Source organism: Miniopterus schreibersii, assembly GCF_964146895.1.
Source record: "Miniopterus schreibersii genome assembly, chromosome: 10".
NCBI lineage: Eukaryota > Metazoa > Chordata > Mammalia > Chiroptera > Miniopteridae > Miniopterus > Miniopterus schreibersii.
In genome coordinates this window covers 15,568,428-15,587,894 of record NC_138110.1, presented here as the reverse complement: position 1 = coordinate 15,587,894, position 19,467 = coordinate 15,568,428, and the positions used below count along the sequence as shown (strand labels likewise).

General features: G+C 39.3%; 1 protein-coding gene across 3 annotated transcripts in view; it reads left to right on the top strand.

Moving 5' to 3' along the window:
* The window catches only part of WDR7 (WD repeat domain 7), a 271,518-nt gene that overhangs the window by 207,793 nt on the left and 44,258 nt on the right, over nt 1-19,467 (top strand). For all 3 annotated transcript variants that reach the window (XM_081150203.1, XM_081150201.1, XM_081150202.1), the window contains one exon: nt 6,521-6,620. In XM_081150203.1, coding sequence (XP_081006329.1) covers nt 6,521-6,620 — 100 coding nt within the window. The remainder of the gene's footprint in view (nt 1-6,520; nt 6,621-19,467) is intronic.

Here is a 19,467-nt window from a genome sequence, read left to right as displayed (position 1 = left end):
ATGGTTACAGTAAGAGATACTAGAACTGTGGCATACCATGCAGCCATTAAAAAGGTTGAGTCAGTCCATTTCTACTGATATGGAAAAATATCAGTAACAGAAAATTAAAGAGAAACTAGCAAAGTCTTAGAAGTGTATGTTAAATAAAATCATTTTTGAAGAAGAATATTACATGTGTAAGGGTTAATATGCATATGTGTACGTGTATAAGTCTGAATAGGGGAACAGTCTAGTAAGAAACACCCCAGCGTGTTTCTCATGGTTTCCAGGCATAGTGGAGGGGATCGTGGTAGGGTTCCTTTCCTTTCTTAAGGGTTTATTTTTCTACATTCTCTGGGTTTCCCTTTTACAATGAGTATGTATTCCTTTAATAATAAATTTATAATAGGTTAATTCAAATGGAAAATAATAAAAAGTAATCATTGGGAAAACATTAAAGCTATAAATAACATAAGATACAGAAATTCAAGGTAAAATAAATATTTAAACTTGAACTGAATGGAAAAAAATTAATCTAGACAGAAGAGCTAAAAGTCTATTTTCAGAGATATTTTTTTCTAAAATATGTTTTTATTGATTTTAGAGAGAGAGGAAGGAGGAGGGAGAGGGAGAGAGAGAGAAACATTGACCTGTTGCCTCCCCTGTGCACCCTGACAGGGGATCAAACCTGCAGCGTAGGCATGTGCCCTGCCTGGGAATCAAACCGGCAGCCTTTTGGTGCCTGGGATGACAACCAACTGAGCAACACCGGCCAGGGCCAGAGATAGTTTACCTTTTCTTACACTTTGTTATTGTGTAGACAGACTGATTGATTCTGCTTTTCAAGTGAAAAGCTGAATCAGCTCAGTTCACCCTAAATGGGCACTTAAAATCCAGTGAGGAAATGAACACTGTGTACGTTAGAATAGTGCATGAGCTCATTTCTTAAAAAACTCCTCCTTAACCTGTGGTTTGTTCTTACCCTATGTGGTGATAAGAACAAAGGGATGTAGGACAGCTTCTGTCCTAACTTCCAGTAAAATTCTTAAATTAGTTACCATTTTGTAGTAGACTTTTTATAATAAATAATTTTAGATGTTATTCTTGTACTTATGTGAGTTGAAACCCCTCTAAAACCATTTTTCTACTCCTAAAAACTCCCCAAAGACAGCCCTCTTTCAATATTAAAGTTGTTCATATTAAAAAAATAAAACTGCAAAGCTTCTAGGAGTATTTCATTTTACTGCATAGCAGAAAGAATATTTCCTTTTTAGACTGTTTGAAATGATACAGAGAAGAGTTCCAAAGCAAGATCATATTATTTGTATTAGCAACTTTAAGCTGAAGCTAAAATAATTTGCAAAGCTGTTAGCAGGTTCTATTTGCAAATCACAAGTTTTTAGGAAATAGGCGAGTTTAAAATATTTAGGGGCATTAATTTTCTTTATTTATTAGCATATTACTAGTTAGCACTTATTTGCCCTAGGGAAGTAGCCAACTACGTTTTATTTATTCCTTCTATAATATATATCCAGAGGTGCAAATGATAATGGTGGTGATGATGATATTATGATAGCTACTGAAGTTTGCATGTACTTACCATAGAAAGATCCACCAGATTGTTAATGGTAGTTAATTAACCATTTGGTGAGGGAGGTTGTGCAAGAGGTAAGACTTGCTTTTTACTATATACATATTGGTGGTGCCTGACATTTTTACAAGTACATGTGGCTTTATACTGTTTTAACAAAAAGAATCAAAAGTTTGTGAACCATTTGAAATCAACATCAAGAAAGTCTAAAAGCAACTCAATAAAAATTGCTTCTAATACTCAGTTACTTACGAAAATACATATACAAGTACTTAGGACAGTGCCTGATATACCGTCAGTGTTCAGTAAATATTAGCTGCAGGTAGTTGTAGTTAATGAATTGGAAATAATTATAAATTATGAATAGTTATATTTCATACATTCTATTCCACACATCCTTAGATTTTAGATGGTTTCATGTCAAATTGTAGGTTAATTTTAGATTAGTTGAAGAGTGTTCCTTGTTGATTTTAACACTCAAAGATATGATATGCAGCAGCAGCTCACCACCCTGAGACCATTGCAGATTACCTACCAAAGTCATGATTAAGAAAGTGACTTTGCAGGTTTCTTTCTCCCAAATCATATTTCTGCTGAGAGTTTCATACTTTCTTTTACAGTATTTTTCCAAAATGACTTTTAAATTTCACACAAGTTTTCTCTTATTTGAAGGCCATTTTTTGATAAAGATTTTAAAAGGTCATCAATTCAAGGGAAACTATAAATAGAGAGTGCCAAAGTTAGTTAGAGACTCGGGTATTGGGTGCTTGGCAAACTCTCAATCAGAGTGTTTTGCTTCAGAATCCTGTGCCAGAGTGGTCTCAACTCACATTTGTTTCATATCATAAACCACCCCATTGTGAGTTATTCCTGAGGAGTGAAAGTCACAAATGTGGCTTTGGAGAAATGAAATAACCTCTCCTAGTATTTAATAATGATTGATAAGTGAATATTTCTTTTAATTATGTTTTATGTGATAATATCATGTTTATTGAAATTTTTGTGGTGATATAAATATCTGGCAAATTATTAGAATGATATTAGAATGATTTTTATCCCCACGACCACATGTATACTAAAACTATATACTTTATTGTTTAGATCATTCTTTAGACTATATTTGCCTTTTTGAGTTTCAGCCCAAGTAATATTTTCCAGTTCCCTGAAATTGAATTAACTAGTTTCCGTTATGCAATGGTCAGTCTCATGTTAATGTACCTAGGCTTTGGGGGCCTTTACTGTAACGTCTTGTAAATATGACATTGTTTGTCTTAGCTAAAAATACATTTTTAGGAGGGTCATGGGGAAGTTTTGTTTCTTGATTTTTGCCTAACTTTTTTGGGTAATTTTCTTTGTTGTTCATCTCAGTTACTCACCTGTCTTAAAATTCTGTATGTTTATACACTAGTCATTGAAAGATAAGTGTAGTATTTTGAATTAAATTTTACTGCTGTATCCTGCTTGCTTGGTCCATGTTTATATATTCACACATTCAACAAAAGAGAAAGTCTCAATGGAGCGAAAGAAGCAATAAACAAAAAAAATATTGTTTAATATCTCAGAGATGATAAGTACTTTAATAAAGAAAAAACAGGACGTTGGACTAGAGTAATAGAGAAAGGGTTGCTGTATTAAGTAGGATGGCCCACAAGGGCCCCTTTATCAATATAACCTGGGAACAGAGACCTAAAGGAAGTGAGAGCCTGAGCTGGGGAGATACCGGGAAGATGAGCTTTTCAAGCAGAGGGAGCAGCAAGTGTTCAAGTTCCAACATGGGAACACTCTTGGCGTAGCCAGGAGAATACAAGGAGATCAGTATGACGAGAGCAGAGTGAGCTAGGGAGAGAGGGGATGGTCTGAGAAGCTTTAGGGCCCCATCACGTAGGGTTTTGAAGGACGGTTATGAGCATATGGGAGAGGTGGTTTATGACTGGAAAGGATCACTCTGGGTGCATGTAGGCAGTAATGAAAATGTGGAGATCAGTGACTGTAAAATTTCTGGATGAAGACCACCCCAGCCCCAGCAGGAAATACATTTTGCAGCATTACTCAATTCACTTTATTCTCCTGTCACATACAAGAGTGGGAATGTTCTCTCTGACTTCATTTCCTTGTGGTGGGCTGAGTAGAGAAGAACCGTTGTTCTAACTTGAATATAACACAAGGAACAGCTGTTGCTCAAGAAATGCTGCCTAAGTGACATGTTATCAATGCAGCAAATAGGGGAGACTGACATTACCATTTCCAGAAGGCTCAGCACACAGGAACCCTTCCTCTGAACACTCCCTCCCCAATTTTGGAGGAATTCAAGACTTTCCTATAGGATCAGGTCAAGACTAGAATAATCTTAAAAACTCTAATGAATCCTTCCCTTCAGTCCTTTGATAACTTGGGGGATGGGGGCAAGTAATGCTTATCTCACCATCCTTGATCTTGACAGCCCCCAAATCGAGAAGAGTAGTCCAGGGATGTGGTGGGCTCTGGAAACCCTCAGCAGAGATAGGCTCACTGCAACCAAACCCACTAAAAGAAATAAACAAGTTAACAAGAAGCCCAGCAATAAAAACGTGCCATAAGACCTTCCCTGTTCAGAATCCTTTCAGGTACTGTTTAGAAATATCAGTCCAGTAGTAAATTGCAAAGAATGAAAAATGCAGACCTGTAATATATGGTCCTTTCAGGCAGACTGCAGATTTGATACCAAGAATAGATTTGATCTCTTTCCTCCCATAAATAATGGTGTTTACAGGTGATACAGAAGGGTGAGGTTGCTATCAAAGCATAGACAATGGTCGGTGTAATGAAAACTCTTTAGATACTAGTTTGACTAAGAAAAATTTTGTCAACGTAAATATATTTTACCAGTGGTTGTTTTGAAGAGGATTATTTTGAGGGGCAATTTATATTCACATTTTGCAAAAGGACTTTGGCAATATAGCTGTTCATCTGTGCAAAGCTTAATAACAGATTTTTTAAAAATAGCTCTGGAAATTTACTTTCCAGTGGCTATTAAACTGCACAGAATAAATATGTTAAAACAGTTGTTAGATATTATATTCCATGTTATTCTAAGGATATAAATTGTGTGTGCTTATGTGTATGTGGCTATAGATGTAAATATAGGATATAAGCATAGATATAGACATATAGTGATGCCCAATGCTTAGACCAACGTAATTAATGAAAAGCAAAATAGTAAACTTTTAAAAACTCAATCTTTTTTTTTTTTTTTTTTTTTAGTATAAAAACATTAGATTTTGAATGCTGATTTCTATGTTCTCTATTGAGGTAGAAATGATGCTTTAATGGGAAAAACTTTGAGAAACTAATGTCTTACCACTTAACCAGGGGGAAGCTTTATGTGCCAGGAGCCTTCAGTAGCCTTCCTTCCCTCAAGCCCATATACAAGAGGACACCCCGGACCCGCGTCCAGCAAAGCCCCGCAGGGCATGCTGAGGCAGTGCCCCCCACGGGGCTGAGAAGGACGCGGTCACCTTCCCCTAGGAGAAAGGGCGTCAGTGGCTGAGGCCAGGGCGGGGACACAAGTACTGCCGAACCCATTACTTAGTCACAAGTAACAAACACGAAGTTGAAAAACGTAGTCGTTTTCCAGATTTATGGAATATGTATGAACGTTGTAATGTCTAATACTATAAAAGCACAGTGGCTTTGTCAGAATGTCCCTGGCCTCAAATGCCCCCTTCAAACAGCCGCCTCCGACTCGGCTCCCTCGCCGAGCCTCAGAGCCAGCCCCGAGGCCCAGGGGTGTTTTACTCTCCACCAACCTCCAGCAAGCGTTAGAGGATGCTATTTCTTTTTCATCATCTCTTTTACTTCCCTAGTCTGTGTCTTTAAACATGGTAACAGAAAAGTTACCAAAGTTTACAGGTAGTGTGGAACCAAAGATAAAAAAGGTAAGGAGTGGATAGAATTGATGCACGGGCCTCCTAAGTCTTTAGGGTTGGCCACGTGTTCATCCGGGCAACTCACGCTGAGACAGGAGGACCAGATCATGGGAAAGTGCATTCAAAACTCTTTGAGGGTACAAAAATCATACCGTATTTATGCTCTAATAGTTTTTAATTCTTACCTTCCCACACTCTTGCTATATGGCAATGAAATCATTATGACAAAGCATAGATGGCAATGAAATCATTATGACAAAGCATAGATCCAAAATTCAAATACAATCCAGTCATGAAAATTAATCTAGAAAAAAGAAAAATAAACAAATAAAAGTAAGTCAACCTCTTATAACCTTCAAACCATCCTCCCTAAATTTCATTTTTACACAATGCCAGATAACACTGAATATGCTTATTTATACTACCCGTAGTCACACTGTCATTTAGATAAACTGATAAATGTGGAAAATCTAGGGAATTTGCCAGATAGCTTTTTTTCTGTTGGAGAACTTTTTCATTTCATTCTAAATTTTTTATGTGAACTTAAGCATAACATTTATGTAACTTTTGTATGATTGCTCTGCTAGAAAGTATATTTCACTCCTTAATACTATAATAAACCATTAGGACATAATTAGATCAAATATGTAAGCCTTTTCATTTTTTCCATTTCTGTTCAAATAAAAAGATTTACATAATAGTGACGGTAGCAAAACTGAGTTTTTATATTTAACCTTTTTTTGTATTTATTTTAGTCTTATTTCTTTGTTTAAAACTTAAGAGTATTTGTTATTATGAAGTTGTTTTCCATTGAAAATAATTATTAACAGCCCTTAGTGGCATTCCGCATCATTTTTCTTTTGGTTGAGTTTAAGAATTACTAAAATGAACTATTTTTGAAAAAATCTCAATACAGTAACTATAGATACACATATTTTAAAGTATATATCAGAGCTGGCTTTAACCTTTGAAAGGTGTTGCTCTCCACTTCCACGTGCAGGTCATCTCGCCTGATTTGTTGTTGTTGTTAAACTGTTCAATTCAGGTTCTACATGGTCAGCTACTATGAGCGGAGTCACAGGATAGCAGTGGGCGCCCGCAATGGTTCAGTGGCCCTGTACGACATCCGGACTGCAAAGTGTCAGGTAAGTAAATCACGGCGACTTCCTCTCCATGGAGCATGGGAGCCGCTGGAAGGAGGGAGAGACTAGCTCTTCCCCAGCTGACCGGGACATTATGGCTCATGCTGGAGGCATCGGCAGCTCAGTGTGGGACTCGAGGGGTGCAGAGCCCCCTGCCTTTAGTCGGCGGGGCTGCAGGGCCGCCGCAGGAGTTCGCAGCAGAGCCCCAGGGAAGGTGGCGCTGCTCACACTCCACTGGGCAATATGTCTTTTCTTCTCTAAACAGTTTTCTGATTTCACTACTTATTTTTGCCATGTGTTTTCTGAAAACAAGTTTGATGATACATTATTATAGTTAATGGCTAAGTAAAAATTTTCTGACTGGGTAAAATGAGTTATTTAGCACAGTTCGAGAAAAGAAGTCACAATTGCATTTAGTGTGGTGCCCTAGGAAGGAAACTGCTGCTCCATTTTAAATAAGATATTACTTTATGTACTTTTAGAACTCTTATTGCTTTAGAATACTTTATGAAAAAGTCTTGATTTTGATCTTCATCTTGATCTCTTTATTCTCAAAATGGACCAGTTGTGTGGACAAAGCTCTAGCCCCACTTTAGGTATAAGTGAATCAAAGCTCTGAGAGTAAATCTCTATCCCAGAGCCACGCCCTTAGTTAATGGCAGAAGCAGGGCAAGGCCCCGCTGTGATCTTGGTGAATTTACAGTGCTCACTGATAAGTAGTTCCAAGTCATAACTTCTGTGTTTCATTGTAGCACTTGTCAATGCTGATATGTTCAACCATATTAGGAATTATATTTAACTGTATTAGATTGACATAGACAATGGTATTAGGAATTTCCTGAAGAAATATGAAGAAATTCATAAAGATGTGGCTAAAATTTTGAACCATCTCTTAAATTTAATATACTATTAATTAATTCTCCGAAAATTTCCCTGGCCTCTCTCCATGCAGTGGTTCTCGCAGATGGTAACAGGTGTCGGGGGTAGAAGTTTCAGGGGTCAGGCAAGTTAGGCAGATACTGTGTGAGTTTCTCTTTGCAGGCCTTCTGAGAGTCTAACGCGTGGGTGTGCTCGTGCACAGACACGTTTCCCAGGAGTGCACAGACTGTGCGCCATTCGCCATACTTACTTGACAATTAAAGTTCATTTGTGTGTTTTTAAGACATTAAGTCCTCATTGGTGAACATATTTCTTTACTTTGAACTCTCATTTTGGGCAATGAAACCACTCTGAATACTTGCTTAAAAAATTAAATTAATGTTGTTTATAATATTTTCTCCTAAGAGAGACAGTTTTTAAAAATTGGAGTATATTATTACTAGCAGACTTGAGAGAAATAAACCACAAGCATCTACAAGGTATAGAACAGATAACAACAAGGGACCTTTTCAAGCTTCCTTAAAATCGAAGTGTGGAAATCCTAGAGGACTCTGTTATTGGGCAAGACATGGTTGCCATCAGCAGAGGGAACAGTGAGGCCCTGTGAGCAAAGAGGAGTGAAGGGAGCTAGTAAGAGTTAATGAGAAAGTATCAGACTGTGCTCAACTATACATTTCTTTACCGTTTTCTTCCTCCTAAGGGATCTCGGTGAAAATCTTAGTAAAATGCAAAAAACATGAGTCAGTTGAATATCTTATAATTTTTTAGTTACTTGAGATGCACTTATCAATCAGACATTCTTTGTTAACAGGAATTTGTAATGCCAATAACATTCCACTTCATTTTCTGATCATGATTTTAGTACATTTGGACATTTTAGTGTCCCCGTGATGTTTTTTCTACCTCAGCTTCTTGATTTTGATGCCCAAAGTTATCATTAGTTAACACTAGTTATATGACTGAATAATCTTGACCTTCCAGGTTCGTGTGAAACTGAAGGTTACCCTTTTCTCTCAGTATTCAGAACGTGGAAACAAAACTAAATCTCTAAAACCAACCTTACCTACAGCCAATTACCAATTACATCCAGTGACAATAGCTCTTAAGTGACAATGATTCTCAGTTCTTTTATGGTATTAGTGTTGTAATATTTGAAATAAATGGGGCAAGAATTGAAACAAAATACACAGTATAGTTGGCATGTTCAGAAGTGATGTTTTAGAGGTGAGTCAGGGATTAAGGGTTTTGAACTAGGAATGCAGTACAGCATTTCCTGAATTAGACATTGGGCTCAGTTAGCAGAGAGAGTGGGGCATTTTTCCTAGCATGAGAAAAGCGTGGAGATATGCCATAAAAAATGTAGAAGGTAAATTCACTGAACTTTAGGAATAGGTTTCCAGTTAGGTGGGGAGGTAAGACTCAACCACCTAGATGGGGAGTCAGGGCTGATGGAGAAATTGGCTGTGGCCTGTCCAGGATGCCAGTGGAAGCAGAGAACCCGGGGCTGAGGGGCTGAGGGGCTGAGGGGAGGGTCCTGTAGGTGCCTGTTATCATTAGATTGGTTGGTAGAGGACAGAAGAGAAAAATTAAACCCCTTTCCCTTACCTTTTGGCATTGGCTTCTGCCCCTCCCACCCCCATTTCAAAATTATTTTCTTTTAACCTGTTCTTTCTAAACAAGAATAGGAGACTATGCAAAGCCACAGGACAAATACACAGATCTGTCTGGAGCATGAATTTTACTTATATCAAGGATTCTCAGACTGTTTCCCAAATCTGCCTGCCGCCTGTTGTAGTAACTCAAGCTTTACTGGAGGACAGCCCCACTGACTCACTTAAGGGTGTCTGTACTGCTTGCTCACTACAGTGGCAGAACCGAGCCGTCGTGGCCCCAACTGTCCCCAAAGCCTAAAATAGTTACTGTATGGCCCTTTACAGAAAAAGTTTGCTGATGGTTGGCATAGATAATTGAGGAAGTAGAGTTAACTAATTTAACCAAAAAGTGATTTCCAACAGTAGAGTGTAATATATAGAGATGAATAATTAGAAACTTGTGTGGCTTGAATTCCATCTTCACCACTTACTAATTTTATAACCTTGGGGAAGTTTTTTAACTTCTGAGCTGAAGTTCCCTCACTGTAAAATGGGGATAGAAAAAGTGCCTGTTATTGTGAGAAGTAAATAAGATAATTTATTTAAAATTCTGAGCACAAGGCCTGCCCAGTAGTTAATATTCAGTAAATGATGGTTATTAGTGTATTAAAATAAACTCGGCAATACATTACCTTGCAATTAAATGACATTAATTTGAGAGAATTTTAAAGCTAAAACTTGAGACATCAGGGTGTTTATGGGCTCTCAGGGCTTTAAGTTCACTCGCCTAGTTAGGAGCACTGTGGAGAGGTAAGCAGCCCGCCTGGGGCCATGTGTAGATTTCCTGTGTCAAGGCGGCTCTTTCCTGTGGTGTTGGGCTGAATCTCTACTGATTATGGAAATCAGAAACTTTGATGCAGTTCAAGAGTAAAAACTCTGCTCTGCTCCTGGCTGCATTTTCACTTGGCAACTGCTAGCAATTTTAGAATATACCTGACTTGAATTTTGCTTGATTAAAAAAAAAAAAAAAGAGTAACTCCCTATGAAGTGCTTAACTTTTGTTGTAGACAGTGCTCTTGATAAGCAGTCTAATTAAGTTCCAGGAATCCTTAGAGCTACAGGTATTAGTTTGGTTAAACCAGCAATGGAAATCCTCCCTCTGGCAACATCTGCCTCTGGTTTGGCAGACCTGACATTCTCTCTCACTGATTTCCAATCCTTTCTGAACGTACTCTGTGTGATAAACAGCTGCTGGCTCTGTGCAGGGTTCTCCCCTGTTAGCTCACTTTCCTTACGAAGTGCGTACTGTCTCACTTGGAGGCCGCTGATTCATTTGGTAAATCTAGGCACTTATGTTCTTATTTTTGGCATAAGACTACAAAAAAGGCAGCGATGTATGAGAGAAGGAGTATGGCTGATATCTTAACCTAAATGTTAAATTATTCAAAGAACTTCATAATTAAAATTTTTAAGTAAGTTCCTTAAAGAACTCATTTTTAAAGCTCCATATTTTCTAGTTCCTGGTGCATAGTAAATGCACAGTAAAATACATGTTGACCAACAAACATAAGAAAACTAAGTGTGCCTTAATCATATCAGAAATATATTTGTAATTTGGGTATAGTTATATTTTGGTATGTCACAAACACCTCATCAAAGTGTTGTTTGTCTATAAGGGGTATCTTTTCAGAAACAGCATAGAGAGCTTCTTTCTATATGAGTCATGAAAGATACACCTATATCCTGTAGAGGACCATGGCCGAGCCTGCCCTAGGCCAGATAATGGAAACAATAGAAGCGAAGGTTGACTGTATGTATAGAACTGTGGCCACTAAGGTCTGGCTATAATCCCATAAAGAGCAGAAGGTAGATTCTGGAATGCTGACTTGTGCCCATCACACAGCCTGGTGCTGGAAAAGCAATGAGCCTGAAGTTTGAGCTTCTCTGGCCTCATGGATTCCTTACTCCCTGCGAGACAGACGCATTGAACTTGAGATCGCCTCATGAGGAAAGGAGGCCACAAGGCACTTCATCGGCCGACTTCCCCTCGCCTACTCAATGCCCTCTGTCCTGCTCCTGCGCTGATTCGGTGGCACTGAAGTGAGAGCGACCCTGAACCCTGTCCAAGCCCATTCGCACAGTGTTTAAACCTCCGTTTATCCCATCGCTGGCCAGCCTGGCTCACCTTCATCTTCCAGCCAACAAGACTTGCCTGACTGGTCAGTCACGTTGTTATATTCCGGCCTCTGCCAGGCCTCTAGCTACACTAATGAGATAGAAGAAAAAGACATCTCCCTGAACACAAATATGGAGGCTGAGGGAGGTGGACTCATTGTTTTCCTCTCAAGCTCCTCTTCCCTCGTTCCAGTTTGTCCTCAGCTGCAGATTTTGAGAATTAGATTTACTTAGGAATTGCACAAATCTTATGTGAAAAATAGTTATTGCAATAGATAAGTAGAGACACCTCTTATCTGTGACTTGGGAAATACTAAGCCAGCAACACAGATTTTGTAAATAAAGTTACATAATGTTAGCAGAGCATTAGAGAGATCACTGAATGCTGGCATTTTCCATAAATAATATTTTTTTAGAGAAAGGGTGACTGGGCAAGATATGAAAATATTTTCTGCATGGGCTTTAAAGCATTGTGATGAGAATAAACCAGTGTAATTTTCTATAATACATTTAATTCTGGCAAGCACTCTAAGACGACTACATATCAGAAGAGCTAATATTCAAGACTCAACAGAAATGTCAGCAAACAAACCTATATTAATATAAGTTTGGAAAACAATCTGTTCTCTCTAAAAATAACAAAGATTTTTCTCCTAGTTGGGAGGAGCAGTGGACCTCAGGGACCGGGGGACAGTAAGATTGATGTTACTTTAAGGCAGAGTTTTGAAGCTTCAGGCAGTTTTCACTGAGCGGAATTCTGTAGCGCGTAGACATCAAGGGCACTTATGCGGTGATTGCAAAAATTGCGGTGAGAATTGACTACAGTACTTAGTCAGACAGTGACATTTTAGGTATTTTCTTCCTGCTCTTTTCAGCAGCTGGGTTTCTGGCAGGTGCTTCCTATGACATTCTGAATCAACAACCAGAAATATGGCATCAGGGGTGATAATAAGATGAATGGTCAGAGAAGACAATGGCTTCCTGACACTGCGGTGAAGAATTACCTAACAAGCTTCCCGTTTTAAAAGTGAAGTGCTATTTAGAGAAGAGCCTCTAGGAAGAGAAACATATCTAGAACAATGCTTGAAATTAGACCATCATTTATTCTGAAAGTTTAAAATTTTTGAAAGAATATTTTTAACTGACAGTGTAGAGGAGTATTTTTCTATTTATTTACCCCATCGTTCATTGAGTATTTCTTATATCCATGTTATACTTTGAATGGCAGTATTCAAGACTCTTGCACCAATAAAAAAATTAAGTTCTTTCTGTAATTGGAAATACATGAGTCAGAGAGCTCTACCGTTTATAAACACAATTTCCCCAAGCATTTCAACATCCCTGCAAAAGCATTAGGTGGATTAAAACTTATTATGATTTCCAAAATTCACATTTTATCTACATTTCTCAATGCCATTCAGTTTCCTTCCTAACCATTCTCTTTTTCTTCTCAACACACAAAAAAATGAAGGTATAAATGTCTAAATACATATATTTCATATACATTGAGTCCATAAATTTAGAAAACATTAGGTAGGAGAGTCACAGTACATTGAATTTATTCTGGATTCACTGCCTTATATTCTTTATATCCACTCTTGATATATCAGGTACTTAGAACAAGGCTGGCATATAGTGGCTGTTCAATAAAAATGAATCATAAGTACTCTAAAACATACATATTGAGGACATGAGTCTGTAGTTCATGATAGTTCTAATGAGATGTTGATGGCAATTTAAAGGGCATTATTGTCAAAATCTGGTAGCTCCTATCCCAGCTAGAACTCTAGATGGAGCGCACTTCTAGTGGGGGAGGCGCAGACACCCAGGTATCAAGAAAGCTCTCGGATTTAGCACAGCCAGCCCCAAAAGTTGCTCAGTTAATCAAAAATGTTGCTCAAGTGTGGAATCATAAAATGCTCTTAAAATTTTATTTTAAAATTATATTTATAGGATTTAGATTATTTTCCACCTCTTGATGTGAGACCAAGGCCTTTTCTTTCTATTAGTCCCCATCTTTCTAAGCCACACAAGCTTCTGTTTTTTTAAGTAGATTGAGAAATTAAAGATACTTGTAAAGCAATCTCAGAGTGTAATCCTAGATGTTTCTGCTTTTCCCAGTTTTTTGCAGTGTCTAACACTTAATTTCATGAATGTGTATATGTATGTGTCTTTCTAAAGCTGTCTTCCCATTCTTAATTTAAAATTTTATATGGCATTTAGTTTAACTACATATTTACATCAACTAGCACCACTAGCATAGCTTTGGTTAACTCCAGGTCACATAGCTCAGCTGGTGGGAGCAGTAGCAGGTGGTCCTCTGAACACTGGTGTTCCTCATTTAATGGGCATCAGTCAGGATGTTTTACAGAGAGAGTAGAGAGTATTGGTTCACCCTAAGAGTCAGTAAAGTGGAAGTCAGTTAAGAGAGAGTCAGTTATAATGCCTTCAATGCATATTGCCCAGAGGTATTCCCGTGGTGCCATGAAGTGCAGAAGGAAATGACTGCTCGTATGGGCAAGGTATTTACAGTCCAGTAGGATGACAGAGCAAACAAACAAGTGCAATAAAGTGTCTCATGCTGCAACAGAATGTGATAGCCACCAAGAAGGGAAGGGTGAGTCCTTGAAGGTGGGAGGCAAGGACAGGAAAAGGGTCGCAATGGAGGTGATGTTTGAGCTGAGTCCTGAGTAGGTGTACCGTAGGCTCATGTGGAGGAAGAAAACTTCAGAGGCAGGATGGAGCGTCAGCGAAAGCACAGACGCGTTCTTTAGCTCAAAGGGCATTCCAGGGACTGTAAGGTTTTGCTGTGCTGGGAGCAGAGGAGTGTGGGAATGTGGTGGAGGGGAAGTGGGATGAAGTTGGTGGGGGGCTGAGTATTTCTTATGTGCATGTTATACATTGAGAAGGGAAGGGTGAGAGCATGGGAAGATTCTTGGATAGATTGCTTCACAGTTTATCAGCAGTGACAAACTCAGATGTCTGAGACCAAGCAGATAGCATAAATTAATGAGACAAGGTAAGCCCTCTTAATAAAACAAGGTAAGATTCATCTTTCATTTTTCCATTTTGATAGCACCATCCAAAAAATACTCACCTTTCTTTTTAACACTGCTCTCTATAAAACAATAGCATAGGCCTTTAATAAAATGCCAGCTGATATTGTACTTGAGTTTTAAGGACAAAACTGGGAAGGCTGGGGACCTTGGCAGACTGGCAAGCACCTGTTCCCTGTAAAAGTTGTGCCACGTGAAATTGTGGACCTAGTGTTGCCTGAACTTCTGGGTTTTCAAAATAAGCTGAAAATCTGAGTTTTTATTTCAAACCCTCCCCATTTTTAAATGCTAGGGACTGATTTCAAAAGTTTTTAAAGTGCTGAATGCAGTCAGTACATTCAGAGAAACCATTTGAAGAGTGTTAAGCTGGGGAGCAACAGGATTATTAGATATTCCATTGGGAAGGTCAGGACTGCAGAAGATGCACTGACAACGGCTTGCTCCTTGAGGCTTTGGTAGCAGCCCAGGCAGCAGGTGATGGGGCTTGGTTGGTATCTGTGGTGACTGGGTGAAGACAAGGAGAGGAGATGGGATATGGAGTGAGTGGATTATGATAAGCCTTAAAATACAGTATTTTTAAATATATACGCTAAATGCAGATTGCTTCCAAAATGAAAAAGTAAAAACAACATTTTCTGAGGAAAAAAGCAACAGGCATGGGCTATGTATGAACTGATAGGGAAGACAGACATGTAAAAGGAAAGATTTATGTTAGGCATAAAGAGGAATTTTAAAAATAATTGTGGAATTGTTGGAAAGATTTAAAAGTGAGGATATCTTATGTACAAAGTAATGAGAATTACAAAAGAGGCTATAAATTAAAGAATTTATTGTTTTCTATAACAAAACATGTAGAGGCTGAAATGAGCAGCTCAGTGGTATCCTCAGGGACCCCAGCTTTTCCATCTCTCTGTTCCACTGTATGCTGGCAGAGAATGGAATTATCGTGACAAACTGAGATTTACTCCTGAGATAGCAGAAAGCTGCCACCCTCCTGGAGGCCAGGGGATTGGCCTGAGGAAGGCAGCGAACATTTGCCTCTCCAAGGGAATTTATCTGACTTGTAATTCTAAGTGATAGCTTTGCTGGGTAGACTAATACTGGTTGTAGGTCCTTGGTTTTCATCACTTTGAATATTTCTTGCCACTCCCTTCTGGCCTGCAGAGTTTCTGTTGAGAAATCAGCTGACAGTCATATGGGTGCTCCCTTGTAGGTAACTAACTGCTTTTCTCTTGCTGCTTTTAAGATCCTCTCTTTGTCTTTAACCTTTGGCATTTTAGTTACAATGCATCCTGGTGTGGGCCTCTTTGGGCTCCTCTTGTTTGGGACTCTCTGTGCTTCCTTGACTTGTAAGTCTATTTCTTTCACCAGGTATGGGAAGTTTTCTGTCGTTAGTTTTTCAAATAGGTTTTCAATTTCTTGTTCCCTCTCTCTTCTCTTCCTGTCATCACCATAATGTAAATGTTGGTACACTTGAAGTTGTCCCAGAGGCTCCTTACACTATCTTCATATTTCTGGATTCTTCTTTGTTTTTGCTCTTCTGGTTGGGTGTTTTTGTTTCCTCATGTTCCAAATTGCTGATTTGATTCTCAGCGTCCTCTACTGTTGATTCCCTGTAAATTATTCTTCATTTCAGTTAGTTTATCCTTCGTTTCTAACTGGTCCTTTTTTATGTTGTTGATGTTGTCACTAAGTTTCTTGAAGTTCTCACTAACTTCCTTGAGCATCCTTATAACCATTATTCTGAACTCTGTATCTGTTTGCTTGCTTCCATTTCATTTAGTTCCTTTTCTGAAGATTGGAGATTTCTTCTGTTCTTTCATTTGCGACATGTTTCTTTGTCTCCACATTTTGGCTGCTTCCCTATGTTTGTTTCTATGTATTAGGTAGAGCTGCTATGTCTCCTGGAATTTGTAGAGTGGCTTGGTGTAGTAGGTGTCCTGTAGGGTCCAGTGGCTCAGCCTCCCCAGTCCCCTGAGCTGGGCCTTCTAGGTGCTCCCCTGTGTGGGCTGTGTGCACTGTCTTATTATAGTCGAGCCTTGATTGCTGTTGGAGTTACTGGGATGGATTGACCCCCAGGTCAATCAGCTGTGCAGGCCAGCTGTGACTACAACAGAAGAGCTGCTGTGGGGGACAAGATTTGCTTCAGTGGGGCCTGGGTGCTCTTTGAGTCTGCCTCTTGAGTGTGTTGCTCATGGATGTGGTAGGGTTGTAATCGGGTGTGGTCTGAAGCTGACCACCAGGTGCACTGGCTCTGGGGCCCCCCAGGAGGCGTAAAGTCATCTGCTGCCTCTGCCTTGCCTGGGGCCACCTGGCACAAGCTACAGAATCATCTGCAGATGGCTGCTACTTGTGTTGGGCTTGCAGGTGCCCAGGAGAGGCCAAGCTGTGAATCAAGACAGGCTGCTGTTAGTGCCAGGTCTGGGGCCACTTATCCAGAGGTATGGGGCCTGCTGAGGGCAGCTGCTGCTTGTTTGAGAGATTTTAGGAAAGTCTGAAGCCTGAGCTAGGACAGGCCATTCATATGGAAAAGCAACTGCAAACAGCTTGCATGGGGCTGAAAATTGGGTGGAGCAGTATCTGAGGGAATCACCAAAGCCAGGCAAATAGTGTGGTCCAGGTTGATGGAGACTCAGACATGGTGACTACCTGTCGGCACTGTGGCAGGGAGTTCTCACCAAAGGAACAATGACCTCTGCCAGCACTTTTGTCTGGGAGAAAGCTGCCCGCCAGTTCATGCCCTGATGCCAGACAAGTTCCTTCCGTATGTCCCTGGATGCGAGTGCCTCATTTACCTACTCCCCGATCTTGACTAGAAGTGCCCCCCAACCCAGTTATGTCTTAATCTAGAATATTCATTAATGGAGAAAAGGTATTAACAACATAGTTTACTCTCAAAGGAATGACAGGAGCAAGAAAACACATATAGAATGGCCACCACACCAAATTAAATGCTTCCTTTTCATATATTCTGAGAGTGGCCCTTTGTGAGAAAGCTGGCTCCCTTAAGCCCCTTGAATTTCCCTGGGTGAACATCTCAGCCTATGGCGTTGTTACTGTGTTGCAGTAATTTATGTAAATGCGTTGTCAGAGATGAATTAAAACTTATAGTTGTAAATCTACAAGGACAGAGCTATAACTCACACGGATTTATTACTTGTAGACATGTATATCAAGCCTCTGGAATTACTGCTTCTACTGTAGACAGAGGTTAAAGAAAAAGGTAACAACTTACATGCCATTATACATATACAACAGTTTGTCATTCACTGGTGGTGGTATGAATACGGAATAAGGCAGGTGGACCGTCCTTCACCCAGCACTGTCTCATCAGCAGACTTCAGCAAGGCTGCTGAAAGAAAGACCACCAAGTAAGTACAGTAGTCAGAGTATTTAGCCTTAGCCCCAGTTACTCACTCTGCTACTTAGCTTCTCTGAGCCACACGTTACTAGGTATAAGACTGTTTATCACAAACCTGTTAACACCACCCCAGTACACTCTGCATGGTTTTTGTGAGGAAGCTATGGGTTCATTCATTCATTCAACAAACATTTATTGAGTGCTTACTGTATATCAGGCACACATGTTTTTTTAGGCTGAGAGAAATAATGTAGACCAACATCCTTATTTTTGCAAAAGAACAAAGTGAGGCCAAAAAGATAAGGAACTTTGCAGAAGGGTGTGGGAGGGCTTTTGAAAACTGCAAAATGGGAACGAGGGGAAAGAATTATTAATTGTAATGCAAAGCCAGTATCTCTTCAGCGTCTGTGTGTTTAGTCCTTCATAGCTGTTTCTTTCTAGGAGTTCCTCTCATATAAATTCACTGAGCATTGTCATCTGGCATGGTTCTTTCCAAACCAGCTGGCATACCAGAATCATGTAGGCTATTTCAAAATAGATCTCCTACCTCAGACCTTCTCAGTCATAATCTCTGCAGCAGGGACCCAGATATCTACATTTTTCAGAATGCTCCCCCGTAATGCTAACACAAACTAGAGTTGTGAGCACTGGGTTTACTGAATAAAATCACAGATTATATAGGGAACAAATAATGTGTGAATTATTGTGAATTAACATTTAAGTCCTCCATGGTCTACAAAGTCAAATAATTTAAATAAGGAGAAATAGCTTGCATTAGATCTAGAGTCATAAAGACCGAAAGAGAGCCTCAGGATGAGTGGAATTTGATTTGGATGGGGTACTACCATTGAAAAGGCAATGTAGCAACATTAAAGAAAGGTGTAGAGGAAAAAATAACATCATAATCCCCCGGCACAGATTTTGTTTGTGCATTACTTATTTGCATGTGTTTATAGGTATTTGCAATCATAGGCTACTTTTTTCTATATTTGCTTTGAAACATTCTATAAAATTATAAAATTTAGTTTGAGGTTTTAATTATTCTTTTCTATGCAGAAATTTTTCTTACTGCCCTGAGCTGAGGCCAGAATCCCTAGACTTCCATGATGCATTTGAGAATTTTCCTGTTATGTTATGCCAGCCCACCCTGACAGAGCTTTAAGCAGCTACTGTTGGATGTACGTATAGCCTTCCTTTCCCTCCACAGTTCCCTTTCTGATGACTTTTCTGTTCTTCAAATTACAACAGGAGAGAGCCTCTACCAGATAAAATCACTAACAGAAACTGTGCTTACAGAAGTCACCAATATCTTGTCAACCCCGTATAGCTTTGTCCTTCATCAGAAGTTTTCTCCAGCTGCTCAGATACAACACACAATTCAAGGTTTCTCTATTTCTGGATATCTCTCACAGTGTGGTAGGACCTTTTCTCTTGCTGCAGTATCCATTCAAATAATTTATTAATTTAACAAATATTTAAGTGTTTACTCTATGCCAGCTACTATGTTAGTGCTACACACTAGTGAAATAATGTATTTCTTCTTAACAATCATGAGGAAACGAACGCTTTCTGCAGACTTAGCTGCAATAACACTTTTAGCTGCCTTGCTTTTCCAAGCTGTGAATTCAGTGAAATTCCCAGTATATGAGCCACTTCCATATTTGGGGAAACTAAGCATTTAGTTTGTCAATACATCCTTAATACTATACTTTAAAAAATTATACACCAAGGAGATTTCATAGGAGAGTAACAGGAGACAAGACTGGGGAGGTGGGCTGGAGCTAGGT